General features: G+C 48.0%; 1 protein-coding gene across 2 annotated transcripts in view; it reads right to left on the bottom strand.

Annotated features, from left to right (window-relative positions):
* The window catches only part of LOC138769019 (AP-2 complex subunit alpha-1), a 30,016-nt gene extending 17,797 nt beyond the window's left edge, over nt 1–12,219 (bottom strand). For both annotated transcript variants that reach the window (XM_069947175.1, XM_069947176.1), the window contains exons 1-7: nt 11,877–12,219; nt 5,528–5,596; nt 3,941–4,083; nt 3,105–3,298; nt 2,862–2,991; nt 1,827–1,928; nt 837–945 (exon numbers count right to left, since the gene is read on the bottom strand). In XM_069947175.1, the coding sequence (XP_069803276.1) occupies nt 837–945; nt 1,827–1,928; nt 2,862–2,991; nt 3,105–3,298; nt 3,941–4,083; nt 5,528–5,596; nt 11,877–11,943 (814 nt within the window). In that variant the 5' untranslated portion in view covers nt 11,944–12,219. The remainder of the gene's footprint in view (nt 1–836; nt 946–1,826; nt 1,929–2,861; nt 2,992–3,104; nt 3,299–3,940; nt 4,084–5,527; nt 5,597–11,876) is intronic.
* Nucleotides 12,220–27,995: the final 15,776 nt, after the last annotated feature.

The raw sequence follows: 27,995 nt of genomic DNA, 5'->3' as shown, positions 1-27,995 counted from the left end.
TTTTCATTAATTGTAATTGAAATCCTGAACGTGTGAACACACTCATATCACACATTGGTCATCAGTGCAACTTATACATAAAACCCTACTGAGCTACCCTCACACACAGCAGATGGTGGCAGAATAGCCCAGTGTGCAGCACTATGGGGAAAATATTAAAACCCCAACAAGAGCCGAAAAACCCCATGACAGGTCAATCGGATTTGTCAGGAAATCATTGGGATCTATAGCAAATGCATATAGCACCACAATGCAACAATGGGTCACAATAACTCTATAGGGCAGCATTCATAAGACTGTCAGTGTCATCATGGAAAACATTTTACATGTCCGCTCCCCGCTCTGTGTCAGCATAATAAGTCGGCTCCATAGACTTACATTAAGAGCCAGACGAGGACTTGGCTTAGTGCAGTCTTCTCCCGCACGATATGGGTCTGAACACTTAGACCCAGACCAATCAAAACTTTTGACATGTCAAAAGTTTTCTATGAAGATTGAATTATTCTATGAATAATGATTAGTGCTCTGATCTGGTATGGAAGACAGTAGATGTGACTTACTGTTAGATGAAATATCCTCATAGCGCTATATGCATTTACTATATACATCTATCAAACCATTCCAATTAGAGGGATGGGCCTGCATTAATGACCTATTTCACTAGTGCTGCGATCCAGCACTCCCAATTTCCAGGGTTGATCAGTAAATCATTGGGATCTGTTAGATGTGCGCCTGCCCATATAGTCCTCTTTGTTAGCAGGTACCAGCTTTGGTTTTTGCACATGAGCAGGCAACTTGTTAGGCATAAATATTCAGAATGGGCAAAAAGCTCTTACCAGGCGGAGGGTAACACTGAAGAAGACGCAACAACTTTACAGAAAGCCATGGGGCTGGGACAAAGTAATAGGTGTAATCCTGCAAGTCCGTGGAAGCTGAAGACACAATCTGTGTAATCAAATATTCAGAAATATTTTAAAAAAATAAATAAATAAATAATGATATATATACACCACCGCTGTCCTCAGGATGTGTGTGGTATTACAATTAAGTTCCATTCATTACATGGACGTAATCTGTAAACCCCACACCCAAACTGAGGACAGATAAATCTCATGTAAACGCACCCTTAGATCATTATAAGGCTCTAGATCAGAGAAGTCAAACTCAAGCCCTCCAGCTGGTATAAAACCACAACTCCCATCATGCCTGAGTAACCAAAGCTAATGCTTTGATTGTCCAGCCATGATGGCAATTGTAGTTTTTCAACAGCTGGAGGGCCTGAGTTTGACACCCCTGCTCTAGAAGTATCCAAACTTGGCACAGTGACATTACATGTGTTTTACAGTCCTGTGGTGACTATACAGATGCTAAAATCTGGCTGCATTATGTCTGTCTGAAACTGGTCTTAAAGAGCACCTCGCCATTATTTTGCACCTTTGTGACCAATATAGCATTGTGGCCTGTCAGCATCCTGCAAGAAACTAGTCTCTGACCTGCTAAAGTATCAGTAAGTATGGCCACTTTATATGATTCTCAGTATATTTCATTAACTTTAAACACTTTGTTAGGAAAAGCTGAAGATTAGAGGATCAAACACACTTTGGTATATAGTGGGATGGAAGAACCAGACTGTATGTTATAGAAAAGGCTCATCAGAAAAAAACAGTCCACTTTATTATGGGAAATTAAATTAATCTAGAGTCGGCTGGAGAAGAGGAGGAGGGAGAGTCAGATTGTAGCTTCACGTCTATGCTTCCTTCTGCACATATCAGGATGGATGAGAGGCAGCGCTGGGGCTGAGGAGACTGCCTAGACATGATACATACCCTACTAAGTCTAGAGACCGCCAGAGAGACACATGTCTTGAAGTCGTCGGGGTTCTTCCTGCAGAGGCAGGTGATGAGGCTTACAGCTGCGGTCACCACTCCCTGGCACAAGAAAGAAAAAACATCAGAGAAGCAGCATAACATGTAGTGTGCTATTCTCCTCGCTGTTATAGAGAAAAGCAGAGAGTCCATTATTTCTGTAGATTTATAAGTAATGGCTACTCCCTACTACCGTACTCCAGACCCCAGCTCTTATCCTAAGAACTATCAGTACAAGAGAAGCCGAGCAGGATCTGGACTGGAGTGTAATATTTACTCGCTGTACGCCGGCAGCACAGAAATCATTACCGAATTACCATTAATGTCAGCTATGACTCATAGGCACAGAAATATAATGCAATAATATCCACCAAACTATCAGCTGTTTTATCCTGAAGCCAGAACGGGTGAAAACTGATTTTCCTACTCAACTTTTATACCTCTGTTTTTTTTTCTAACATTGTACTGGATGCAATATGGTACAATTAATAATAATAATTATTATTATTATTTATTAACAATAATAAATAATTTTAAAAATCTATATCACTGCAGGAGTGTGAATAAGACCTAACAGTGTATTCAAATTGTGTTCTATAGTTTCTACAACTGTGTGAAAAATCACAATAAAAACCTGCAACAAAACTGGGACATGAATACACCCTGAGGATGACTTGGTAGGCTTATATACGGTGGTATATATCAGGGACACTTCCTGATGTATGCCACTGACATATAGTGCATGGTATACTTCTTAAGTGGTCGCTCTCTAGGATAACACATTTTGCACCAGCTTCCTTTAGTACTAAAAAAATATGGTCTGCCAACTCCAATGGGGAACAAAAGGACACTAGCCTACACCTTCATCAGATAATACGGGGGTTAATGGATACACATTACATTTATCCCTGGAACTGTTTCCAGCATATACGCTAAACATAGGTCTTTGGCGCAGTATGCACAGACACATACGATCACCCTTTATTAACCACATACCATGTGCTGATCATTGAGGAGATGAACTACCCGTGACGTCCATTCACCCATGGGCACAAGGTCAGGTGAGGTCTTGTATAGTCTTAAGAGGCACAGAGCAGCACTTTGCTTCACGCTGTCCATTGTGTCACTGTTAGAAACAACATATCTTCTATTAGACACACAACCACTGGATATATTGAAGGAAGTCACGAAAAGCAGGAAACAGCAAGAGTACAGATGTAACACAGACTTGAACCTTACCCTGCAACCAGGATTCTGGGGATCTCTGATGCAAAGGCTTCTGCCATCTCCCTGCTGCCAACGTTAGCGATGCAGTGCAGGGCCAGGCACATGAAGGTGGGGTTCCGGCTGGCCAGGTCGTTCTTGATCGCATTGTTAATAAGGCGAATAAGCTCACTGTTAGAATTCACCAGCACAGAGATAAAAAGGTAACCCTAAAAAAAACAAGGCGGGAGAAAGTGTCAGACAAATGAAAGACACTTAAACCTCACGAAACTACGTGCCTACCTAGCTCTAGACCAAGTGGTATAAATACCTTGAAGAACTAACATTTAGTTCCTTCAGGCCTCAGCAAAGATACAGCATAAGGGAGTAATCATAGAAGAAATAATCGAGATGCCATAACTTAATGTACACCTGGTCCAGCCATACACTAGACTTACTTACATAATTTTGTTCAGCAGTTCTCCTAATATGCAGGAGAATGGGATTCTTCCCACACCCCACACCCCAGCTGCTGATTGACAGCTGACTGCCTATACTCAGCATGGATAGATAACTGCCAACCAGTAGCTGGTGGTCGGAGTTTTCTGCTTCTCATAAATATAAAGGACAACTGTGCTCATGCACATAACGGAGAGGACTACTTATTGTCCATGTTATTCAGGAGGATATCTCTGGATCAGCTGCACAGAACTATGTAAGTGATACATCATTCTGTTCAGCTTCTCTGTCACTAGTTTATGCTACCCTGAGATAGGACAGCCTAAACCTACTGACAGAGTCTCTTTAACTAGGATCAATTAGAACGAAAACATAAATAAACGTATACATCTCTGGATGACCTGGTCACTTACTATCTGCTTCTCTGTGTACTTATTGGAGCTCAGCAAGTTCACGGCTTCCATGTGTCCGAAATCAATGTCATGGCCGAGCAGGAAGATGAAGAGGAGCTTACACACATATTTCTTCTTACTGTAGCCATCCAGCGCTTTGTCTCCTGGTAAAGCAAAACCAAAAGAAACAATCTTATAAGCATCTTCTATGATATACAGACGCTTAGAGGACAAAGCGGTGGTGTTCATTCAGTGTCAGGGGGCTATAGAGTCACAACAGTTGGACAGCTACAGGTCGGGAATCACATCAGATCTGGTCTATAGAACATACATCCTAACCTGCTGGAACGCCTTATACTTTAGGCATCTTTTACTAAAAGGTAAACCTGTTAGGAGATGGAGACAGTGTTCTTAAGATGGAGTTGTACATTTTCACATGGCACTACAAAGATGTGTAAGGTGGGATGCTATCCTGTAGTTGCTCTAATGCTATGAGAAGGCCACATAATAACAGGCGTGAGTTGACCGAAACACAGACGTAGCCACTACAGGCTCCGTTCACACATCCAATAAGAGTCTCAACTGCAGATTCTGCTGTATATGACAGAAAGGACCATGCTGTACTATTGTCATGTCAAAGCAATGGACACCGAGGTGGAAGATGATGGACCTCCTATATCCTGGCCTTATCATATATCAGTCTGTATGGTGTACATGTTGCAATGAATTGATAGCATCCAGGGATTCAAATCACTAAGGATTTAATTAAATCCCGGGAAATAATGAAATGAACGCGCTGTTCCATCATTTCCCTAGGGATTTGATCAAATCACTGACCCTTTTCAGGGAAATGATGGAATGAATGATCAAGGAGTCACCCTTCTCTATGCTTGGTGGCGGAGGTGGACGGGGGAGCAGAGTGGCACACCTCCCCGGCAGGCATATGGCGGCGGGGGCGGATGGAGGAGCAGAGTGGCGCGCCTTCCAGCAGGCATGTGGCGGCTGAGCAGAAGGGACCGGGAGCAGAACGGCACACCTCCCCGGCAGGCATATGGCGGCGGGGCGGATGGGGGAGCAGAGTGGCGCGCCTCCCGGCAGGCATGTGCCGGCTGAGCGGAAGGGACCGGGGCCGGACGGGGAGCAGAACGGCACACCTCCCGGCAGGCATACAGCATTGGGGCAGACTGGGAGCAGAGCGGACGGGCCGGGGGAGCAGGAGGGTTGTCGCAGGGTGGAAGGGACCAGAGGTGGACGGGGAGCGGAGCGGCACACCTCGCAGCAGGCGGACGGTAAGCAGAGAGAACAGGACAGGGGAGAGGGAGGCGTGTAGCAGGGCAAATGAGCGGACCAGAGAGGTGGCGAAGGAAGATGGGGAGCAGAGTGGCGATACAATAAGCAAATTCTATGTCGCAGGGGGAAATGATAGGGTTCATTACATCATTTCCCTGAAAGGGGTCAGGGATTTTATCAATTCCCTAGGGAAAAGATGGAACGTCGTGGTCATTTCATAATTTCCCGTGATTTGATCAAATCCCTGATTCAATCATTTCACTGCAACACACACACACACACACACACACACACACACTGGATGGATTAGCTACTTACCCTTAAATTTTGACCGGATGTTAGCCAGCTCCTTATTGATTCTTTTAATTTCTGCTTCTTTGCTCTTACCTGAAACAAAAAAAAAATATATATATATATATTTATATATCATATGAAGAAAATAATCAGCAATTCCAATTGATGCTCAACATAATTCCCTGACCCTGTGCAGATCATCACTGACCCAACTAAATAATGCCCCCAGATAGAAGTGTACAGGATCTTCCAGGCCCAGCTACAACATCTATGGTGAATATGTCGCAGGAAGCCATACAGAACCTGTATCCTCCATCCCCACATGTATCCCATCTTGTATCCAGGCTAGAAGCGTCCAACAGGGTACTGTATAATTTTCCCTGACAAGCTCTTCCTTTGCTTTAATATTGTAACCATATATATTATCATTCCATCACACAGAAAGTTTTATTCCGACAACTCCTCCTTATTGCCTTATATTTTGGGGCACTAAGTGTACCAGATCCCCTGCCGGCTCCTTTCAGTTGTGTCTTAGGTTGCTGCATCTGGGACTCGTACAGAAGACAGGTACAGGACCCAAAGACTGCACCGTCCTCCTCAGGTTTTCTCTGCACTGTAGGCCATCATTTCTGTATGATTGTACATAGGAGCAGCGTCCAGCTCCTTGCCGCCCCCAAAATTTGCAGCCTTTGCCCAAGACATGACTGGTCTGTGCTGGATCTTCCATTTACTATAGAGGCTATATGGTCAGCTACCTATACAAGCCATAGTAGGAGAGAGCCATGGGTGATGCAGATGAGTCAGGGTAGGGGTGCGGCCCAAACAGGGTTTTATTGCACTATCCAAATAAGCCTGAAATTCATTTTATTACTGCCAGAATAATCACCGTCACCAGACGACGAGAGTCGGGAACCGTCGGAGCCATTGCCTTTCACATTCAGCCAAAGTGATGGAACATCATCCTTAGGAATAAAGTGAATGGACGAGGCTCCGTTCCTTCTCTATGGGGCTGCTATACATATATATCAGAGCTTCACTGAGAGTTCTGGCTAAAGGATTAAAAAAAAAAAGGCAGCTACTTTCTTGCAAAAATAGCGCCAACCCTATCCTCAGGTAGTGTGTGGTATAACTATTCAGCTCCATACGCTTCAATGGGACTGAGCTGCAAAACCCACTCCTAAACTGAGGACAGGAGAGATGCTGTTTCTGGAAGAAAGCAGATGTGTTTTTATAAGCCTGGATAACCCCTTTAAGGGACCTACTTAGAAACCGTTCAAGGCGGAGAACACGTTCAAAACACAAGGATAATTAGGGCCATTATTCTGTTGCATTACGTCCCACCTAAAGTATGCTCTGGTGTTTGGGAAAACCTGTGTGTCGTCTGCAAATCCCGTTTTCTTGCACATTCACAACTGACATGGACCCCGCCTTAAAGAAGAGCCTGTATTTGGCAGGGTGCAGTGGCTGTGGCTTCACCAGATGTGCAGGAAATAATGATTTCCCATCTTGGCTTTGTTCACACCATGCAGCAGAACTCTGAACCCGGATGTATCCCTGTGTCAATAGTCATCAGGCTCTGTACAAGACTGCCGGTAATTATAGAGGAGGGAACATGGAGCACACTGGGGAAGGGCTGAACCTGAACTCTCCGCATTTGATAACCAGTGGCTGCAGAAGTTTGATGCAGCCCGAGAGCCTGGGAAACATGGATACCGCCTATAATGCTGAACGATCGGACTCTCACATGCTCTCATCACACTCATCTCTAATATCTTAGATGTGCAGATAGAGTATTGTCCATGTTACAAAACAGATTTTGAGTGGCGGGAGTTTATAGTCTTACTGTAGTAGAGATGAGCAAACTTTGAGCACACTCAGGTTCATCTTAACTTGAACTCTCTGCATTTGATTACCGGTGGCTGAAGAAGTTGGATGCAGCCCTAAGGCTGTCTGGGAAACATGGATACAGCCTATGGCCATTGGGTGTATCCATGATTTCCAGGCAGCACCCAACTCCTTGCCAGGCCATCATACACCCTCCCGGAGCGGACCTGGGTCAGTATCACTAAGAAGACAGAGAACAAGCCTTTTCTCCATAAATGTTTATTAGCTGATCTATTGCTTTATCTTGTGAGATCACCTTCTCCGCGCTGTAACTTACTGACAGTCGCAGCCATGACAGAGAGGGAAACGAGGAAAAAGCAAGTGAAGGGAGAGACTCACACAATGGCAGGAAATCCAAAAACTCACCCCACCCCATCCACTGCTGAGCACCTCCAGGTAAGAGACCGAGCCCGTCCAGAGACATCCCATAGGACACCACTCACCCAACGGAGACCAAAGGAGGGTCCCACTGGCCTCATATGCGGTATATAGCTTTCTTTACAGTATAGAATGGTGTAGACACAACAATATTATGGATCTGTATTACACAGCCTTACCATCTTTAGGGTATATTCACACTCCACTGCATGTCGACATACCCTTACAGTGACCACTTACCCCCGGGGTACTAGTGTAGTGAATGTAGATTGTTGTTTAGCTATGGCATGCGTCATCCAGACGTATAACAGTGTAGCTGTATTAGACCTCTATAATACAGTCATATGCTGCCAATATATATGGTATATACGGGTATATCTTTTATGACGTCACTTCTGCCATGTTTTGGTGGCGGGACAAGGGTCACTGGAGCACTAAATTTCTCATACAGAGCGCCCCCCACTGTGATGCACTGGTCTTACACGTACACTACAACACTATAAGGATCTGAAATTTGATGACATAGGCAAACAATGGCAGAGGCCGGGCCGGCTAATTTACTTCACTATGGGGAAATGTGCCGCAACAAGACCAGTTCCACAGAAGTGTCTGACGGACGCTCATAAAGAAGCTGCAAAACTACAACTCTCATCATGCTCTGACAGCCAAAGGCTTGTATTACAGAGGAGAGAGGTGGCTGATGGTGGATGTCCAGCACCAGCTGAAGTGTCATTCCTGTACAAGTGGTACCAATCCGTCCCCTGCACAGCACCATACATCTATTGGATTCCTAAAACCACGACCAATGTGCCCAATGCTTGCCAATCAACACAACCAATGCTTGTCAACCGCTAACCATGTGGTCAATGCACTTGATGCTTACACACTGCCAGCTCACCACCAATGATCCCACTGTGTCAAAATGACAGGCACTTGCCAAGTAGTACCTCATCCATCCATGTGTCCAATACTTCTCTGGTGCAAAGATCATCCATCAACATGCCCAATATTTGCCAAGTGCTAAGCTCACCCATTGATGTGCCCAATCCATGCCTAGTGCAAGGATCACCCATCAATGTGCCCAATACTTTCCGAGGGAAAACATGAAAACAATGCCCCAATTTTTGTCCAGCACCAGACCCCTCCCCATGAAAAGAAATAAGATTTATGCTTGTGTCCCCAAGTTACCCACCGACATGCCCAATACTTGCCAATTGCAAGGATCACCCACAGACATCCCCATTACAAAGCTCACCCATTAATATGCTCAATACTTGTCTAGAGCAAGCATCACCCACCAACCTCCCATTTACTTACCAGGTGCTAGGATCACTTACCGACATCCCCAATACAAAGCTAACGCATAGACAGTCCCAGTACTTGCTCGATGCACAGCTCATCCATCAACGTGCTGAATACTTGCCTAGGGCTAAGATCACCCATCGAAGTGCCCAATACTTGTAATATGCAAAGCTTACTTAATATTTGCCTGATACGAAACTAACCCAATGATATGCCCAATACTTGTCTAGTGCAATGATCACGCACTGTCATCCCCAATACAAAGTCCACCCATCAACAAAACCAATGTTTTTTCAATGCACAGCTCCCCCATTAACGTGCTTAAAACTTGTCTAATGCAGGCATCACCCACCGACATTCCCATTACTTTCCAAGTGCTAGGATCACCCATTGATGTGCCCAATTCATGCCTAGTGTAAGACACACCCATTAACATGCCCAATAGCTGCCTCGTGTAAGGATCACCCAACATGGTGCCGAATATTTGCCTAATGCAGAGATAACCCAATAAGGTGCCCAATACCTGCCAATGCAGGAACCACCCATCAACATGCCCAATACAACGCTCACCCATTGATGTGCACGATACTTCCCTAGCACAAAGTTTATCCATCAATTAACCCAATAATTGATAAGTGCAAGGTGCACCCACCCATGGACATGCCGAAATACTTGCCTAGTGCAAGGACAACCCTTAGATGTGCCGCATATTTGCCTACCGCAGGACTCACCTATTAACGTGCCCCATACTTGCCTAGTGCAGGACTCACCCATTGACATCCCCGATACTTGCCTAGTGCAGGACTCACCTATTGACATGCCCAAAACTTGCCTACCGCATTACTCACCCGCTGACGTGCCCCATACTTGCCTAGCACAGGCCTCACCCATTGATGTGCCAGATACTTGCCTAGTGCAGGACTCACTCATTGACGTGCCTGGTACAGGCCTCAGCCACTGACGTGCCTGGTACTTGCCTAGTACAGGCCTTAGCCACTGACGTGCCCCATACTTGCCTAGTACAGGCCTCACCCATTGATGTGCCAGATACTTGCCTAGTGCAGGACTCACTCATTGACGTGCCTGGTACAGGCCTCAGCCACTGACGTGCCTGGTACTTGCCTAGTACAGGCCTCAGCCACTGACGTGCCCCATACTTGCCTAGTGCAGGCCTCACCTATTGATGTGCCCCATACATGCCTAGCACATAGGCCATCTAATGATGTGCCTGATACTTGCCTACCGCAGGACTCACCTACTGATGTGCCTGATACTTGCCTAGTGAAGGTTTCACCCATTGACGTGCCTCACAGTTGCCTGGCACATAGGTCACCCATCGATGTCCCCCACACTTGCCTGGCACATAGGTCACCCATCGATGTGCCCCATACTTGCCTGGCACATAGGTCACCCATCGATGTGCCCCATACTTGCCTGGCACATAGGTCACCCATCGATGTGCCCCATACTTGCCTGGCACATAGGTCACCCATCGATGTGCCCCATACTTGCCTGGCACATAGGTCACCCATCGATGTGCCCCATACTTGCCTGGCACATAGGTCACCCATCGATGTGCCCCATACTTGCCTGGCACATAGGTCACCCATCGATGTGCCCCATACTTGCCTGGCACATAGGTCACCCATCGATGTGCCCCATACTTGCCTGGCACATAGGTCACCCATCGATGTGCCCCATACTTGCCTGGCACATAGGTCACCCATCGATGTGCCCCATACTTGCCTGGCACATAGGTCACCCATCGATGTGCCCCATACTTGCCTGGCACATAGGTCACCCATCGATGTGCCCCATACTTGCCTGGCACATAGGTCACCCATCGATGTGCCCCATACTTGCATGGCACATAGGTCACCCATCGATGTGCCCCATACTTGCCTGGCACATAGGTCACCCATCGATGTGCCCCATACTTGCCTGGCACATAGGTCACCCATCGATGTGCCCCATACTTGCCTGGCACATAGGTCACCCATCGATGTGCCCGATACTTGCCTGGCACATAGGTCACCCATCGATGTGCCCCATACTTGCCTGGCACATAGGTCACCCATCGATGTGCCCCATACTTGCCTGGCACATAGGTCACCCATCAATGTGCCCCATACTTGCCTGGCACATAGGTCACCCATCGATGTGCCCCATACTTGCCTGGCACATAGGTCACCCATCGATGTGCCCCATACTTGCATGGCACATAGGTCACCCATCGATGTGCCCCATACTTGCCTGGCACATAGGTCACCCATTGATGTGCCCCATACTTGCCTGGCACATAGGACACCCATCGATGTGCCCCATACTTGCATGGCACATAGGTCACCCATCGATGTGCCCCATACTTGCCTGGCACATAGGACACCCATCGATGTGCCCCATACTTGCATGGCACATAGGTCACCCATCGATGTGCCCCATACTTGCCTGGCACATAGGTCACCCATCGATGTGCCCCATACTTGCCTGGCACCTGATACCAGTCCGGCAGCGGCTCCCTATGAATGTCTGCATACTGCCCGGTTACCCCCCCCCCCATGCCCAATACCTGCCCAGCACCTGCTCATCCAGAGCCTCCTGCTGCATGTCACCTGTCAGTGTGTGCCATCACCACAGCCCTGCCCATCCTGCAGCTGCCCCTGCTGCCTATGAGCGGGCGGCCCCGTGCACTGACAGGAGCCCCGCACCCCATTCAAACTTCCCCGGGCAGCAGTGACAGGATCTGCCCGCACACAGAGGCCTCAGCCCCGCCAGCCCCGGCCCTGCCCTCCGCCCCGGCCACACTTACAGTTCCTGATGTCCGAGATGAACACGGCCAGTCCCCGCATCCCGTCCCCTTTTGACACGGCCGGCATCTTTGCGAGTAGCCGAGCAGACCTGGGCGGGGGCTACAGCTGCTGCACCGAGGAGGAGGAGGGCGGGAGCTGCGACCGCGGCCTAGTCCGTCTGTCACACCGGGCGCTGCTCTCCGCACACGGCCCCGGCCTTCTAATTACCGACAGAACACGGCGGGGGAACGTGAGAGCTCCAGGCTGAGGGAGAAGCAGGGCAACAGCAGGAAATCCGCCGCAGGGGCCTCTCCCGCCCTGCCCGAACTCCCATTGGACAGCCGCGGTACGAACACACCGCTGATTGGACGGCAAGGCTGTCCATCAAGCAGCCACCAGAGGGAGGGGAAGAAGGGTGTGTAAGTGGGAAATGACGTCACTTTTCTAACTTGGAACATTAGCGTACTCGCTTCAGGCTCGTCTCCCATTGGCTGAGAGGGTCTGACCGGTCGTCTCTTATAGGAGAACACGTCACCTGGAAGGAGGGGCTTCCTGACGGCCACGCCCCATAGCTGATACACCTTTGGAGTTAGCGGTTCGTGCAGCCGGTGACTCAGAGGTGGTCAGGTGTAAATTAAAGGAATTGTCTACCTTGTTTTGTCTTTATAAAAAAAAAATAAAACTCATTAAATATAGGTATTTGAGATTACCTCCTGTAATAACTATGTGGAAGCTCTTTTAAGTTGTATCTAATTCTGGAAATGTTGAGTGACAAGCAGGATGGATGGTGACCACTGCAGCAATTAGAGTGTAGTCACCCAGCTTTCCCTGATTCCTGACTGGCTTAGCTTGGGCCACCTAGCAACGCTGGGGGGGGGGGGGGGGTCATGCTGCCTGAATTGCACTAGATTCCAGCTGATCACAGTCAATGGGGACATATTGTGACCCACAAGTGGTTGCTATGGTAACTCGATATCACAAACATGCACATGACGGACAATACACCGCCCCGGATTTATCATCCTGCCCGAAACCAAAACTGGTTCAACCCATAGCGGCCAATCACAGCTCAGCGTTCATTCTACCAGAGCTCATTAGGACATGAAAACTGAGCTGTGATTGGTCACTGGATAAATCTGGGCCATTGTGGCAGTCCTAGTGCAGGGCCTATGGGGAGGAGAATAACAGGGACTGAAACCTGAGTCCATGTGTCACGCTCCATCACCTCACACCCTACAGTGCACATTACACTCTATCAGTTTTACCTGGAGTGTTCCTTTAAAGTGGTACTGTCATTTATTAAAACTTTTGACATCTTTCAGACATAAGAGGAGGTTTGGGAGGGCACTGCCAGCTGTAAGCCCCAGAATGCCTACAACAGAGATGGGGAACCCTCGGCCCTCCAGCTGTTGCTAAACTACAATTCCCATCATGCCTGGACAGCTAAAGCTTTGGCTGTCCAGGCATGACTTTGGTATTGCAGAGTACGGCTTCCATACACCACAATCCCAAGGCCAATCCCTTCCAACCCCTCCTTCCAACGGCCCCCCCCCCCCGTCCCCTATCTAACACCCCACCCCGGAACTACCCACCCCCACTCGTCCACCTTAAAGAATGACACAACACCGTTGGCTAATAATGGCCACAGCAGCCAATATTTATTAACAAATATAAACATACAAGTTATTAACAATGTAAACCGGATTAAATACTATTCAATGCTATAATCAAAGCATAACCCTTGAGGGAGGTCCTTGTAGCTACATAGATCTGACGCCCATACTAAAATCAGTCAACTATATATATATTGCCCCCAGCTGCCCCCCAGACTCAGGAACACCAAGCCCAAATATGGCTACCATGCCAACCACCAACTCTCAGGTGATAAACCTTCCTTGAGAGTCCACATGCACCAGACCACCATTTTATTTAACTTCCAGAAATGAGGAAGAGGGTCATACCCCGGATGATCCCCCCGCCAATTTACCTCCAACTACAAGGACCCCCCCCCCCCCCCGCCATCGCGAGCAGGCGTTGACCCCCTCAAGCATGCGAGTCACCCCACAAACTCAAAGCCCTCTCCACTCCCTCTTGTAAAGCCAGAGCCCACAGATCCATGCCCACTGCATTTAGATGCACACCATCAGTAATCCAGAAATCCTCCCCCCTGTTTTCCAAATTAACGTGTCTCACTGCCAATCCCCCATTCCTAATAACAAAACCAGACACGGCCCTGTTCACTTTCACCCTGGCTCTATTAACCCTTTAAGGACATGGCCCATTTTCGTTTTTACGTTTTCGGTTTTTCCTCCTTGTGTTTAAAAGGTCATAGCACTTGCATTTTTCCACCTAGAAACCCACATGAGCCCTTATTTCTTGCGTCACTAATTGTACTTTGCAATTACAGGCTGAATTTTTGCATAAAGTACACTGCGAAACCAGAAAAAAATTCAAAGTGTTGTGAAATTGAAAAAAAAAACGCATTTCTTTTATTTGGGGGAAATGTGTTTTTACGCCATTCGCCCTGGGGTAAAACTGACTTGTTATGCATGTTCCTCAAGTCGTTACGATTAAAACGATATACAACATGTATAACTTATAATGTATCTGATGGCCTGTAAAAAATTCAAACCGTTGTTAACCAATATACATTCCTTAAAATCGCTCCATTCCCAGGCTTATAACGCTTTTATCCTTTGGTCTATGGGGCTGTGCGAGGTGTCATTTTTTGCGCCATGATGTGATCTTTCTATCGGTACCTTGATTGCGCATATACGACTTTTTGATCGCTTTTTATTACATTTTTTCTGGATTTGATGCGACCAAAAATGCGCAATTTTGCACTTTGGGATTTTTTTGCGCTGACGCCGTTTACCGTACGAGATCAGGAATGTGATTAATTAATAGTTCGGGCGATTACGCACGCGGCGATGCCAAACATGTTTATTTATTTATTTATTTGTTTACTTTTATTTAAAACCTGGGGAAAGGGGGGTGATTCAGACTTTTATTAGGGGCGGGGGATTTTTACTATTAACAACACGTTTTGTTTTTTTTTTACACATATACTAGAAGCCCCCCTGGGGGACTTCTAGTATATACACTTTGATCTCTCATAGAGATCTCTGCAGCATAGATATGCTGCAGAGATCCATGAGATCGGCACTCGTTTGCTTTCGGCTGCTGCAGCCGGAAACAAACGAGTGCCGAGCCGAGGACGGCGCCATCTTGGACGCGTCCCCGGCCGGCATCAGTAACGGAGATCGCTCCTCCGGGACAAGGTCCCGGAGGAGCGATCTCCCCCACTAGACACCAGGGAAACGTTGCCTCCGGTAATCGGAGGCAGCTGTCAACTTTGACAGCTGCCTCCGATTAGCTAATTAGCGGGCACGGCGATCGGACCGTGCCCGCTAATAGCGGCGGTCCCGGGCTACACGCGGCACCCGGGATCGCGGCACTTCAAAGCGGGGCCGCCGCGCGGCCCCGCTTTGAAGTGCTAATGAGGACATAGGACGTACCGGTACGTCCTATGTCCTTAAGAGGTTAAGCCTCTCCACAGAACGCGCCGTGAGCCAGGTAGACCGAGGTACGATCTCTGACCACACCGTGATCAGACCCGGATATTGGGTCCAAATTCGAAACAGGTCATTTTTAATATCCCTGATAAGCTCACGCATTGGCCGAACCCCCAAATCATTGCCCCCAACATGGAGCACCAATACGTCAGGAACTCTGTCAAGCAAGGTAAAACGCCGGAACTCCGGCAAGACCCTACTCCACACCAAACCACTGAAACCCAGCCACCTTATCACCGCAGCCTCTCTCGGGAACCCAAGCTGCTTTCCATTCGGGCGTACGTCCGCACGCCGGGCCCCTCTAACCACAGGAATGCCCAAAGATCCACACCAGGCAAGGCGCTCTTACTGCAACGAGAAAAGAAAAAAGACACATGACAGAACCCAAACACTACCCCCACACCACCCGCCTTCAAACTAGTTGCGGCCTCAGATAAGATCTAAAGCGCTCAGATTCCCAACGCCCAATCCGCTTGACCACATCCGCGCCCAAACCCCAACCAGCGGCCTCCGTAGCTGCTCCTATCCTAAACGAATGAGGGGCAAAACGGGATGCATCCAACCCCAAATCTGACAAACACTGTCTAAAAACCATTGTAAACTGGTATCGGGACAAATAAGCCCCATCCGCGTGACACAACAATAGGGCTACCCCCGAAGGACGCAATCCCCAGAACCGAACTAAACAACGAATCGGACACATGTCAGAACCTGGCAGCGCACCCAAAACCACCCGACGGCCCCTGCCAACCTGATCCGTCTTCGACCGACGGATCCAAAATTCTATTCTATCCTGATGCAAGACCACATCTTCCCTCAACAAACCCCCAACCCTCTTACCGCTTGGAGCTACCAGTTCCCCAATCCTCAGTGCTCCAAAAAAGGCCAATGAGAATGCCAATCTAAAAAGTACCCCCTCATAGCTAGAACTACAAACACGACTAGTCTGCTCCCCCAAACGCTCCAACAACTGAAAACACACCGGTCTCCTAGCATCCCGAGCCACTTTACCTCTCCGAAAACCCGCCTGCAGTACCATAAAATCCTTAGTTACGTCCAGGTACCCCCGTAACTTAAGCCCGAAAGCCAAACCCGCCAACACTCTATTCAATCTAGCCACTGACCAACCAGCAACCGACATATCCCCCACCCAACACAACAAAGCCAACTTCCTATCCTCATCCGACACAACTCCCCCCCAAAGCAAGACACCAATCCTCCCAGAGTTCCCAGGTGGACACATAGGACTTCCACGTACCCGGTGCCAGGGAATTTTGAATCAATTGCCCTGCCGCTCGAAGCCCAGCTCCCATAGGTGACGAGGGGACTCCAGCCCCTGGGACTCCGCCTCTGGCGCCAGCTCCCGAAATCGGTCGAACTGCGAGCGGGAGAGAGAATCAGCAATTGAGTTAAGGATTCCCGGCACATGCACAGCAACCACCCAAGCATTCAGATTCAAGCACTCCAACACCAGGCACCGAAGAAGCCGAATCACCGGAGGAGAAGATGCTGTCAGGTTATTGATGGCTGATACCACCGCCATGTTGTCACAATTGAACCTAACCTTCCTATTCCTAAACTCCTCACCCCACAAAAACACAGAAACCACAATGGGGAACAGTTCTAGGAATGCCAGGTTCCATCCCAAAGCCGAGCCAACCCATCTGGGCGGCCAACGCGCAGCGCACCAATAGGCCCCAAAACCCACACTCCCCGCCGCGTCAGTAAAAAGATCGAAGTCAGCACTATCCATGACCTCCGACATCATCAGCGATCTGCCATTATACTGTTCAAGGAACGACCCCCAAATCATCCCTATGTTTCCTAGTAAGGCGAACATAATGATGAGGAGCCGTTACACCGGACGTAGCAGCCGCCAACCTCCGGCAAAACACTCTCCCTATAGGGATGATTCTGCAGGCGAAGTTCAACCTACCTAGCAAGGCCTGTAACTCTCTTAGCTGAACTTTCTTCTGACGCGTCAGTTTATTAACGCCCTGCCGCAAGGAAAGGAGTTTGTCCTCCGGCAGCCGACACTCAAATGCCAGGGAATCGATGGTGATTCCCAAGAAGAAGAGCTCAGTAGTGGGGCCCTCCGTCTTGTCCGGCGCCAAAGGGACGCCAAAAGATCTGGCTACCCATTCCACAGTACCCAACAATGACCGGCAGATGGGGGAGCCAGACGGACCAATGCACAGGAAGTCGTCCAAGTAGTGGATCAGCGACGCGACACCAGCCACGTCCCGCATCACCCACTCCAGGAACGAACTAAAGGCCTCGAAGTATGCACATGAGATGGAACATCCCATAGACAGACACCGATCCACAAAGTATGCACCGTCCCAATGACACCCCAGCAGCCGGACACTCTCAGGATGCACCGGCAACAGACGGAAGGCCGCTTCCACATCTGTTTTAGCCATCAAGGCCCCCCTGCCATAGAACCTGACCCATTTTAACGCCGCATCAAACGACGTATAGACCACGGAGCACAAGTCCGGGTCTATACCATCGTTCACCGAGGAACCCCTGGGGTGTGAAAGATGGTGTATAAGCCTAAATTTATTAGGCTCCTTCTTAGGCACAACTCCCAAGGGCGAAACTATCAGGCCATCTACGGAAGGGAGGTGATAAGGGCCCGCCATCCGTCCAAGGGCTACCTCTTTCTCCAACTTCTCACTAACCACCCAGGGAAACTGATAAGCTGACTTAAGGTTCCTCAACGACGAGGGGACTTGATGGGAGGGGGAGGGAATTATAAAACCATCACGGAAACCAGAAATCAATAAGTCCGCCCTTTGTCTATCGGGGAATCTATTTAGATGCGGGAGCATCGCGAACAGATTCACTGGTGTCTCCCCCTTGGGTATTTGCCTGCCCAGCCCCTCTACCCCGCCCATTCTTAAAGCATTTAGCTGACTCGTGGGTTGTACCATTACATATGGAACAGGCATGTTTGAACCGGCAACTATAACCCCATCTGCATTGGCCGTCATTAAACTGCCAGCAGACTCCTGACTTTTGGCCACCCTGCTGCCCGGACTGAGCTGACGATTCCGAACCACTCGTCTGGCCGGCCTTGCCGGCCCCTCCCTGAAAGGGGTGCCCATACCGCGTCGGGGCCATAACCCTAAGCCAAAGACCAATGTCCTTGTGATCCCACCGTATGCTCGGTCTTATCGCCTTCCGCTGCCTAAATTGCTTATCATACCGGAGCCAAGCCTGGCCGCCGTATGTACGATGAGCCTCTCCAATGGCATCCATATAGCAGAAAAGCGCAGAACAGTGTTCTGGCTTCTTTTCCCTATAACGCTTGCCAAAATGGAAAACGCCTGCAGCCAGTTACCGAATGTCTGAGGGATCAACCGCCACCTTCTCCTCCTCCTCCTTCTTGCTATCCTCCTTTTTCCCCTTATCTAGGTTAAACTTCTCCAGCGGAAGGAGCGAAAATATTTCAACATATTCGTCCTTCCATATTTTCTCCCAAACGTCTTTCTTCAAATGCGAGCCCAACGGTCCCTCAAAGCAGACATACACCTCACCCTTTGCTCTGTCATCCAAACGCACTTGCTCTGCTTTTTCCTGCTCCGTCTGCACCGAAACTGCCACCCCACTACCGCTAGGAACCCCCACACCCTGACTAGGCATTACCGTACTAGCCCCCACCACCCCCGATGACTGCTCATTCACCCATGCCGGCATCGGGGACACCCCACTAACCTGACCAGACCCCGACTCACAGCGGGCCAGCAGCTCCCGCACACTCCCCAATAACTCACTGATACTATCTCCATACCTGCTAGCACCCTCCCCCAAACCGCTAACAGAGAAACCCGGGGAACCCAACGGGGGCCTAACCTCTGTACCCTGCAACATCAATATAGGTGGAAAAGGATGGGACAAAGACAGACACTCACCAAGCTGCGTTGGTGCTGTGGGCCCACCAGCTGGCTGTGGAGAATCCAAACGCTGGTCGCCCGGTCCTGGAACCCCTAGGGGGGCCGCCTCATCTGCTCGATCCTCAGAAAAGCTGGAGCTCCTCTGCCCAGCCGCAAAAACCTCTGCCGTCTGGGAACCGTGTCCCGCTGCCCTGATTCGTTGCTGGGAGGCCCCTTGAAGATGCTGCTGAGGGGCTGCATGGAGCCACTGCAGGGAGGCCGTCTGGGAATGCAGCTGGTAGGCTGCCTGGAGCGGCACCCCGCTCCTCTCTACCGCCATGGTACTGCTCCGGGTCCCCGGCCCAGAACGGGGCCTGCTCAGAAAGGGGGTCAGGAAGTCAGGCGGGGAAGCCGGCGGCCCGACCGGAGCATCGCCAGGATGCGCCGCCATGGAGGTGCTGTGTGCTGCCGTGGAAGCGGGTGCAAGCCCCGCCCCCCTGCCGGGGGGAGACCTGCGCCTCGCCGCGGGTCCAGGCCGCCTCTGCGGATTCCTACCGGACCGAGCCCGCCTACTGGAGGCTGTAGGCCGGCGCCGCCTGGGACCAAGAGCCTCCTGCTCTGGGCTAAAACGAGCAGGAGGCCGGGTGCGTCGGGCCACCCGCCAGGAGGCCTGGGCGGGGGGGGGGGGAAGAGACAGGAGTGGGAGATGAGTGAGGTGGAGAGGAGGGAGGGAAGTGGGAAGAAGAGAGGCGGAGGGACGGGAGCCAGACCCCGACGGGACCTCATCCAACAGACCTCGTAGCCGCTCCTGCAGCCAGGCCGCATCCGTTGTGCCGGCAGCAGCCCGGAGCTGCTCCAGGAGATCCATGACGGCGGCCATTGCAGGAGAGGCAGAGTGCGGGAGACCAACTGTTGAGGGGACCTTCCCGCTGACTGGATTGGCGCACAAACCGCAGGTAGTTTTATAAACAGCTCCGACCCCTACGCCCTGCGTGCGCCTCCTACAAACCCCAGTCATGCGGGCCTCCTCATATGCCTGCGTCCATGCTCCGGCCCTCCTTGATGAGAATTGTAGTTTTGCAACAGCTGGAGGGACAAGGGTTCCTCATCTCTGGCCTGAAACATACACCAGATGGACTCAACCCAGCAGTTCAATCGATGTTGAGTAAGGGTCCTATTACCCGGGCCGATAGAGGCCCGATAATAACTGTAAACGAGCACTGATCTGCTAGATCGGCGCTCGTTTACTGGGCCAATTACACGGCACGATAATCATTTAATAAGGGCTGCATGGACATTGTTACCTATGTCCTTGCAGCCCTTGCTTAAGCCTCTTGCAGTCTGCTTCTCCCCGGGTTCCGCTTGCTGCAGCTTCAGAGCGTCCTGTCTCAGCTGACAGGCCGCTCAGCCAATCACTGGCTGCGGCGGTTCCGGCCTGTGATTGGCTGTCATAGCTGACAGGCTGCTCTGAAGCTGGAGCGCGCAGGATTCGGGGAGAAGCAGACCGCAAGAGGAGCCCTGCAGCATGGATCGGTAATGTATACATTTTGGAGATCGGCAGCCGCCAGCTGCGCATCGCTATTACACGTAGCAATGCGCGGTCGGCGCGTAATAGTAACCTAAGGGCTTATTCCCACGCCCTGTATATTACAGAGGCTATGGACAGGGAAGCCCTGTAGTGGAGTATTTCCCCGCTCTGCTTGATGTATCAGCATGATTCCAGGAGTGGGGAAACTGAATCTCCGCATCTCTGTAATTACACACCCGCGCGGTTCTGTCACTGCAGTACCATGGAGAATCAAACAGTTTTCCCACTCCTGGCATCATATTGATACATCATGCCGAGCGAAGAAACACTCCATTACAGGGCTTCCCCTTCTGTAGTGTCTGTAAATATGGGAATAGGCCCTAAGACATCCAGCACTCCTCCTAACCAGTCCTCTTTGTTGCAACAACGTAAAGTACAGTAAATGGCAACGTTTCAACCCTGCTGTGGGAGTTTTCACATTTTTGCAATAAGGAAGATTTGTTGATTTGAATGCTGAACGTTTTACTCGATGTTGACTACAACACCGGGACCCCATTTTGGAGATTGTCGGTTGTCCGGGTGGTCAGACCCCAGTTATTCTGACACTTATCTTCCACCCTGTGTATAGAGGTAAGTTTAGTCCCCTTTAGTGGTACACATTGAAGGTGAGTTAGAGGGAAGTAATCTCCTCCCCGGTGTCCCCGGTGTCTTACAACACTCGGATGCTGTGGCCGGCAGACTCCAGAAATACATGTTCAATGCTCGGTCCTAGTGCCTGGTTAATAGGCATGTGAGTGGTGGAAATGGGTATTTTCAACGCTCGTTATTTGATACTCAAAACCACAGCCGTTGTTTGAAATACTTTGGCATTGCAATGACGGCCACTGGTACATTTTTCAAGTTTATGTTCGCCATGGCCGCCTTTTTAGCTATTTTAGGGTAGCTTTACACGTAAGTGATCTGCAGCGGATTTCACACTGCAGGATCACAGTGAAATCCGCTGCAGATCCCTTAAGTGATTGGCTGAGCGGGACGTCAGGATGTCAGAAATCCCTGAAGCAACCGGGGTGTGGACCGGTAATGTATGCATGGGTTGCCGCGGGTTAAGGGGGCCAGTGTTTACAAACTCGCAGCAGGATGACAATTCAGCTGCGAGTATCTACAGTATAACTTGACAGCTAAGGGATCCGCAGCGGATCAGTTACCTGTGTACCCACCCTTAACCCTTAGACGACCCTGGACGTAGGGTTACGTCATGGAAGTCTGTCCCCAGACGACCCATGACGTAACCTGACGTCCTGGGTGTTTTTCCCGCTATGAAGCGCGCTCCGGAGCGGAGCGCGCTTCATAGCAGGTGGGGGCCGGCTGCAAACAGCAGCCGGGACCTCACCGGTAATGACACGCTGCAGCGATCGCGCTGCCGCGTGTCATTAACCCCTTAAACGGCGCGACCGCGGCGTTTAAGTGTAAGTGACAGGGGGAGTCCCCTGTCACTTACCGATCGGGACCCCCGCAGTGTGACTGTGGGGGTCCCGATCGGTAAAACGGACTGCCGGAGCTCTCTTACCTGCCTCCATGCGGTCCGATCGGCGATCTGCTACACTGAGCCTGCACAGGCAGGCTCAATGAGCAGAGCGCCGATAACACTGATCAATGCTATGTCTATGGCATAGCATTCATCAGTGTAGCAATCAAAGTAATGTATGTACAAGTCCCCCAAAGGGACTTCAAAAGTGTAAAAAAAAAAAAGTTCAAAACACTAACACACTACCCCAAAGCCCCTCCCCCAATAAAAGTCTAAATCACCCCCCTTTCCCATTATATAAATAAAACATATAAAAATGAATAAATAGATAAACATATAATATACCGTAGCATGCGTAATTGTCCGATCTATTAAAATATAACAAGCGTCATTGCGATCGGTAAACGGCGTACACGAAAAGAGGGGAAAAAGTGCGCAGATTACCGATTTTATGTTACATTATATATTAAAAAAATCAATAAAAAGTGATCAAAACGTCCGATCTTCACAAATATGGTATTAATAAAAACTAGAGATCATGGCGGAAAAAATGACACCCCATACAGCCCCGTAGGTGAAAAAATAAAACCGTTATAAGCGTCACAATAGGCCTATTTTATTAATAATTAATTGCCAAAAAAAGGATTTCATAAAAAAATATATAACATTAGAGAATCTGTGTAACCTGCATATGGTTGTGTTCGGGCTGACCTATAGAATAATAGTGTCATGTCGCTGTTACCATATAGTGCATTACGTAGACACAGGAACCCCCCAAACGTTACCATATTACATTCTTATTTACGATTTCACCTATTTATATCTTCATAAATAATATATTTGGAATTCCATCATACATGTTATGGTAAAATGAAAGATGCCATTACACAGTACAACTATTCCTGAAAAAAACAAGCACTTACATGGCCTGTAGATAGAAAACTGAGAGTGCTAGAGCTCTTAGAAGGGGAGGAGGGAAAAACGGAAACACTAAGATCAAAATTTGCGCGGTCCACTGGGCCATTTTGGGCCTGGTCCTCAAAGGGTTAAAGTCCCATTTAATATAGTAAAAAAATAATGGACAATCATTGCTCAATAACGGCGGCAAATGATGTGAACATTAATTTGATGGCCGCTGTGACTGTTCTTTTGTACATTGTAGGAGAATATCAACTGCACACTGTTTGTCAAGTTGCCATCAATGTTTTTGTGGATTATTTATGCAATTTAATTTTTTTCTTCACATTTTCCAACACAGGTAATGGAGATTCAGTATGAGCTTTAGTATACCATATCACTGCTGGACCTTTCAGTCACTCAAGACCTTTATCAACAGGGTATACTGTGTGCATAAATATTAGTGTGTCCCTGTCGTTATAACTTTCAAACTCTAAATCAACAGTAGGTGTGATATAAAGCAAGTTTACAATATACGTACAGTATTTTTTGTAAAACAAAGCTGTACTTACCAGAAATCCAGGTCCAGTCTCCTGAAGGCAGATTTTCTGACTTGTGCTGGTTGTAAAAAAAACAGACTAAACACAGAAATTCCGGCCATTACAGAGAGTCACGGCTCAATGTGTCCATCAGTCACATGACTGCTGTCTCTCTGTGAGCGCTCAGATGGCCTGGGATACACAGGACTTCCTGTTTTCTGTTTTTTGAGAAAACAGGAAGTGCCGTGTTTTCCATGATAACACAAAAAAATAATGAATGTAAATTGCAAACTTGCTTTATATCACATCTACTGTTGATTTAGACTTTGAAAGTTATAACGACAGTGACACTTAAAGGACATTGAGTGTAGGAAGTGCTTCTGCCTCCATACCGAGGCACACAGTATACCCTGTTGATAAAGGTCTTGAGTGACTGAAACGCCCGGCAGTGATACGGTATACTAAAACTCATACTGAATCTCCATTACTTGTATTGGACACTGTGAAAAAAATTATTAAAATTGCATAAATAAAACATAAAAAAATTGATGGAAACTTGACAGTGTGCAGTTGATATTCTTCTACTTTGGATGTTTTCTTCCACTGGCACCCGCGATTTGAGTGCTCAGACATATTACCAGTTATATTTTATACATTGTGTGAACCAATGGCCGTTGTTTCCATAGATTTCAATGGAAATCAATGTCAATGAAAGCAATGTTATTTTAAATTGAAATGGCAGCTGTTATTTTACAGTGTGTAAACATAGCCTTCATATGTTACTGCCTAAGTGCAGAACATGACAAACAGCCTATTCTTACCTTTCTGCACTCCCTGGTGTCCTCCTGCGCCACCTTTAGTCCCTGACTGGACATACTCTTAGGGTGCTGCAACACAGGGCAATTATCAGCCATTTAGATAATAAATAAAGACGATGATCAGCCGAGGAGCTGATCATTGGCTGATTGTCTTTCAGCATGTTACAAAATCATCACCCGCTGACCGAACATCGCTCTGTGTAACAGGAGGTGTGTGATCAGCGGATGATTAAACTATATAGAAAATAATAAAGATGTATACTTACCTCTCCACACTCCCCTCAAGCTTCTACATCCATTTCTGAAGTGACAGTCAGCTCAGCCAATCATTGGCCACGCCGCCGTCTTGTCTTGGTCAGTGATTTTCTGAGCCGCCTGTCACTTTAGAGACAGGTGTAGAAGCTTCAGCAATGGCTGCGGTCAGAGGGAGGGGGAAGCTAAAAGGACAGCAGGGAGTGTGGAGAGGTAAGTATAAAACGTTATTTACTATATAAAGTAAAGGGCTACACAGACATCGCTAATAATATATATATATATATATATATATATACAGCCTTTGTCGCACAATAATTGAGCTGTATAATTGGCTATGTAAGCGAGTGCCAATCAGCGCTTGCTTACCCGGGCATATCGGGTCGTCCAATACAGCCCTAATACTAAAGCTGTCTTGTAATAACGTGATAACTGTATGTGTAATAGCTGTATATAACTGCAGGGCTGTAGTGCTGGCAGGATGCCAGGCTGTCATTGCCAGCAGTCTGTATTCGGTCTGGTGAGCCGGGGATGAAGAACGTGGCAGTCCTTTTCATTATCGTAAAGTTGTATATACAATGTTATTCTCCATGAACCCCCGGCATCAGCAGCCATCCCCATGTGTGCTCTGGAATCTTGCTTACTCAGAGGAAAGTTATGAGTTCCTTGGAAATATTTGGTAGAAGTCTTTCCTGTGATTCAGCAGGATTTCACCATAACATCAACTTCTGTCCTGCAGCTAGCATAATAGTGTCACTTGCAGGAATTAGTTTTAAAAGCAGAAGTTACAGCACTAGTTAAAGGAATTGTCCAGAGTGCAAAATATGATACATATAGAGAGAAGCCAGGCGTGATATGGAGTTGGGGGCTATTTCCTGCAGCCCTTCCTGAGGTCCTGGCTTTATTGTATATGACTGACCCGGGACAGGGAGGTTGGATGTTTATATATATATATATATATATATATATATATATATATATATATATATATATATATATATACTGCTAAAAAATTAAGGGAACACACAAATAAGACATCCTAGATCTGAATGAATGAAATATTCTCATTGAATACTTTGCTCTGTACAAAGTTGAATGTGCTGACAACAAAATCACACAAAAATCATTAATGGAAATCACATTTATTAACCAATGGAGGCCCGGATTTAGAGTCACACACAAAATTAAAGTGAAAAAAACACAATACAGACTGATACAATTTGATGGAATGTCCTTAAAACAAGTAAAAATGAGGCTGAGGCTGTCCATTCATGGGGGGGGGGGGGGGTCCTATTAAGAGTGGGGACCTTCCAGGGGGATTTTATTGGGGGGGTTATTATGAATGGTGGGGACCTTCCTGGGGAATAACATTTATGGGGGGGGGGGGAGGGGGGGCTTTGAATGGTGGGGACCTTCCAGGGGGATAACATTTATGGATTTATGGGGGTGGGTGGGTTCCTATGAATGGTGGGGACACCTTCCAGGGTGATAAGATTTATGGATTTATGGGGGGGGGGGGGGGGGGGGTTACTATGCATGGTGGGGGCTTTCCAGGGGGATAAGATTTATTGGGGGGGGGGGGTTACTAAGAATGGTGGGGACCTTCCAGGGGGATAAGATTTATGGATTTATGGGGGGGGAGAGGGTGTTTACTATGAATGGTGGGGGCTTTCCAGGGGGATAAGATTTATGGGGGGTACTATGAATGGTGGGGACCTTCCAGGGGGATAAGATTTATGGATTTATGGGGGGGGGGGGGAGAGGGGGTTTACTATGAATGGTGGGGACCTTCCAGGGGGATAAGATTTATGGGGGGGGGGTTACTATGAATGGTGGGGACCTTCCAGGGGATAACTTTTTTTTTTTTTTGGGGGGGGGGGGTAATATTAACGGTGAGGGCTTTCCACCAGTTTCCAGGGGGAAAGATAGAGGGGGCACATCTACTATATGGATGCACATAGGGGGCTTAACTACTATATGGGAGCACAGAGGATGTCTATACTGTATGAGCGAGAACCCTAAGATGTTTGTCTCGCAGATTCTGTGGTGACGAGTTGTGTCTGGGAAAAGATCGCCACATGGAGAAGACAGCGAAAAGTGAGCGACTGCCACCAGAGAAGAAGTCACCTGTGAGTCATTGTTAACTGCACTGTAATCACTTATATGGTGTGCAGAACCTGTGTACCATTGGTGTCTACCTCTAAATGGGTCAGTGTATGGGGATGATACTGGTATTTGTACAGTGGATGTTACTTAGTAATGGTGGTGGTGAAGAGGTTGTGATAATATTTGTTTTATGTGGTGGGAATGGTCCTGGTCACGGTGAGGTGATATTTCTTTCTTATACACAGGTATTATTCGCAATATTGTCAGATTTAGTCAGTAACAGTATACAGTGGTACCTTGGTTTAAGAGTAACTTGGTTTAAGAGCATTGCTTTGGTGTAAGAGCTCCCTGTACTGGGTGGGAGGGGTAGTGGGGGAGGGGTGTGTGTGTAGAGAGAAAGAGTGAAGGAAAAGCACCTGCACCTTCCAGTGGACAACCAGACAACATGTGACACAAAATAGTTAACCCCTGAGCTCCTTCAGCCGTGCAGAGAAATAAGTTACAACAAACACAGTAGTGACATCTAGTGGGAAAAACACCAACTACAGTAAATACCTCATCCAACTTGTGTGATCCCGTGGGAATTACCTTACGCAGGTATAATAAGACCTAAGGGCCCATACTGTGTCACTACACAAGTGCAATAAATGCTATATGTACAGAGATCCACAATAGTACTCTAGGAATACTGATCAGTTGACAATATAAGAAGATGAACCATCACATCTCTAAGACCCATAACTAGCCTTAACCTAGATATGGGTCTTAAAGACATGTGGCTGGGTTTGTCTTTTCATATTGTCAACTGATCAGTATTCTTACCTTTTCTTTTGTTCTGATTTATTTAGAGATAACAGAAATGAAGCGTAGTGTTTTAAGTGGTGCACAGAAAAGGAAAAAAGCTGCAGAGGAGAAAGAAAAAACAAGCAAACTTCCAAAATTAAAGGAGAAGTCCGGCCAAAATAATTTTTTTATATGTTATTACTTATGAAAAGTTATACAATTTTCTAATGTACATTAA

This window comes from Dendropsophus ebraccatus, chromosome 12, assembly GCF_027789765.1.
Source record: "Dendropsophus ebraccatus isolate aDenEbr1 chromosome 12, aDenEbr1.pat, whole genome shotgun sequence".
In the NCBI taxonomy this organism is placed as follows: domain Eukaryota; kingdom Metazoa; phylum Chordata; class Amphibia; order Anura; family Hylidae; genus Dendropsophus; species Dendropsophus ebraccatus.
Note: the sequence above shows the minus strand (reverse complement) of the source record. Positions and strands in the feature narration are given on the sequence as shown.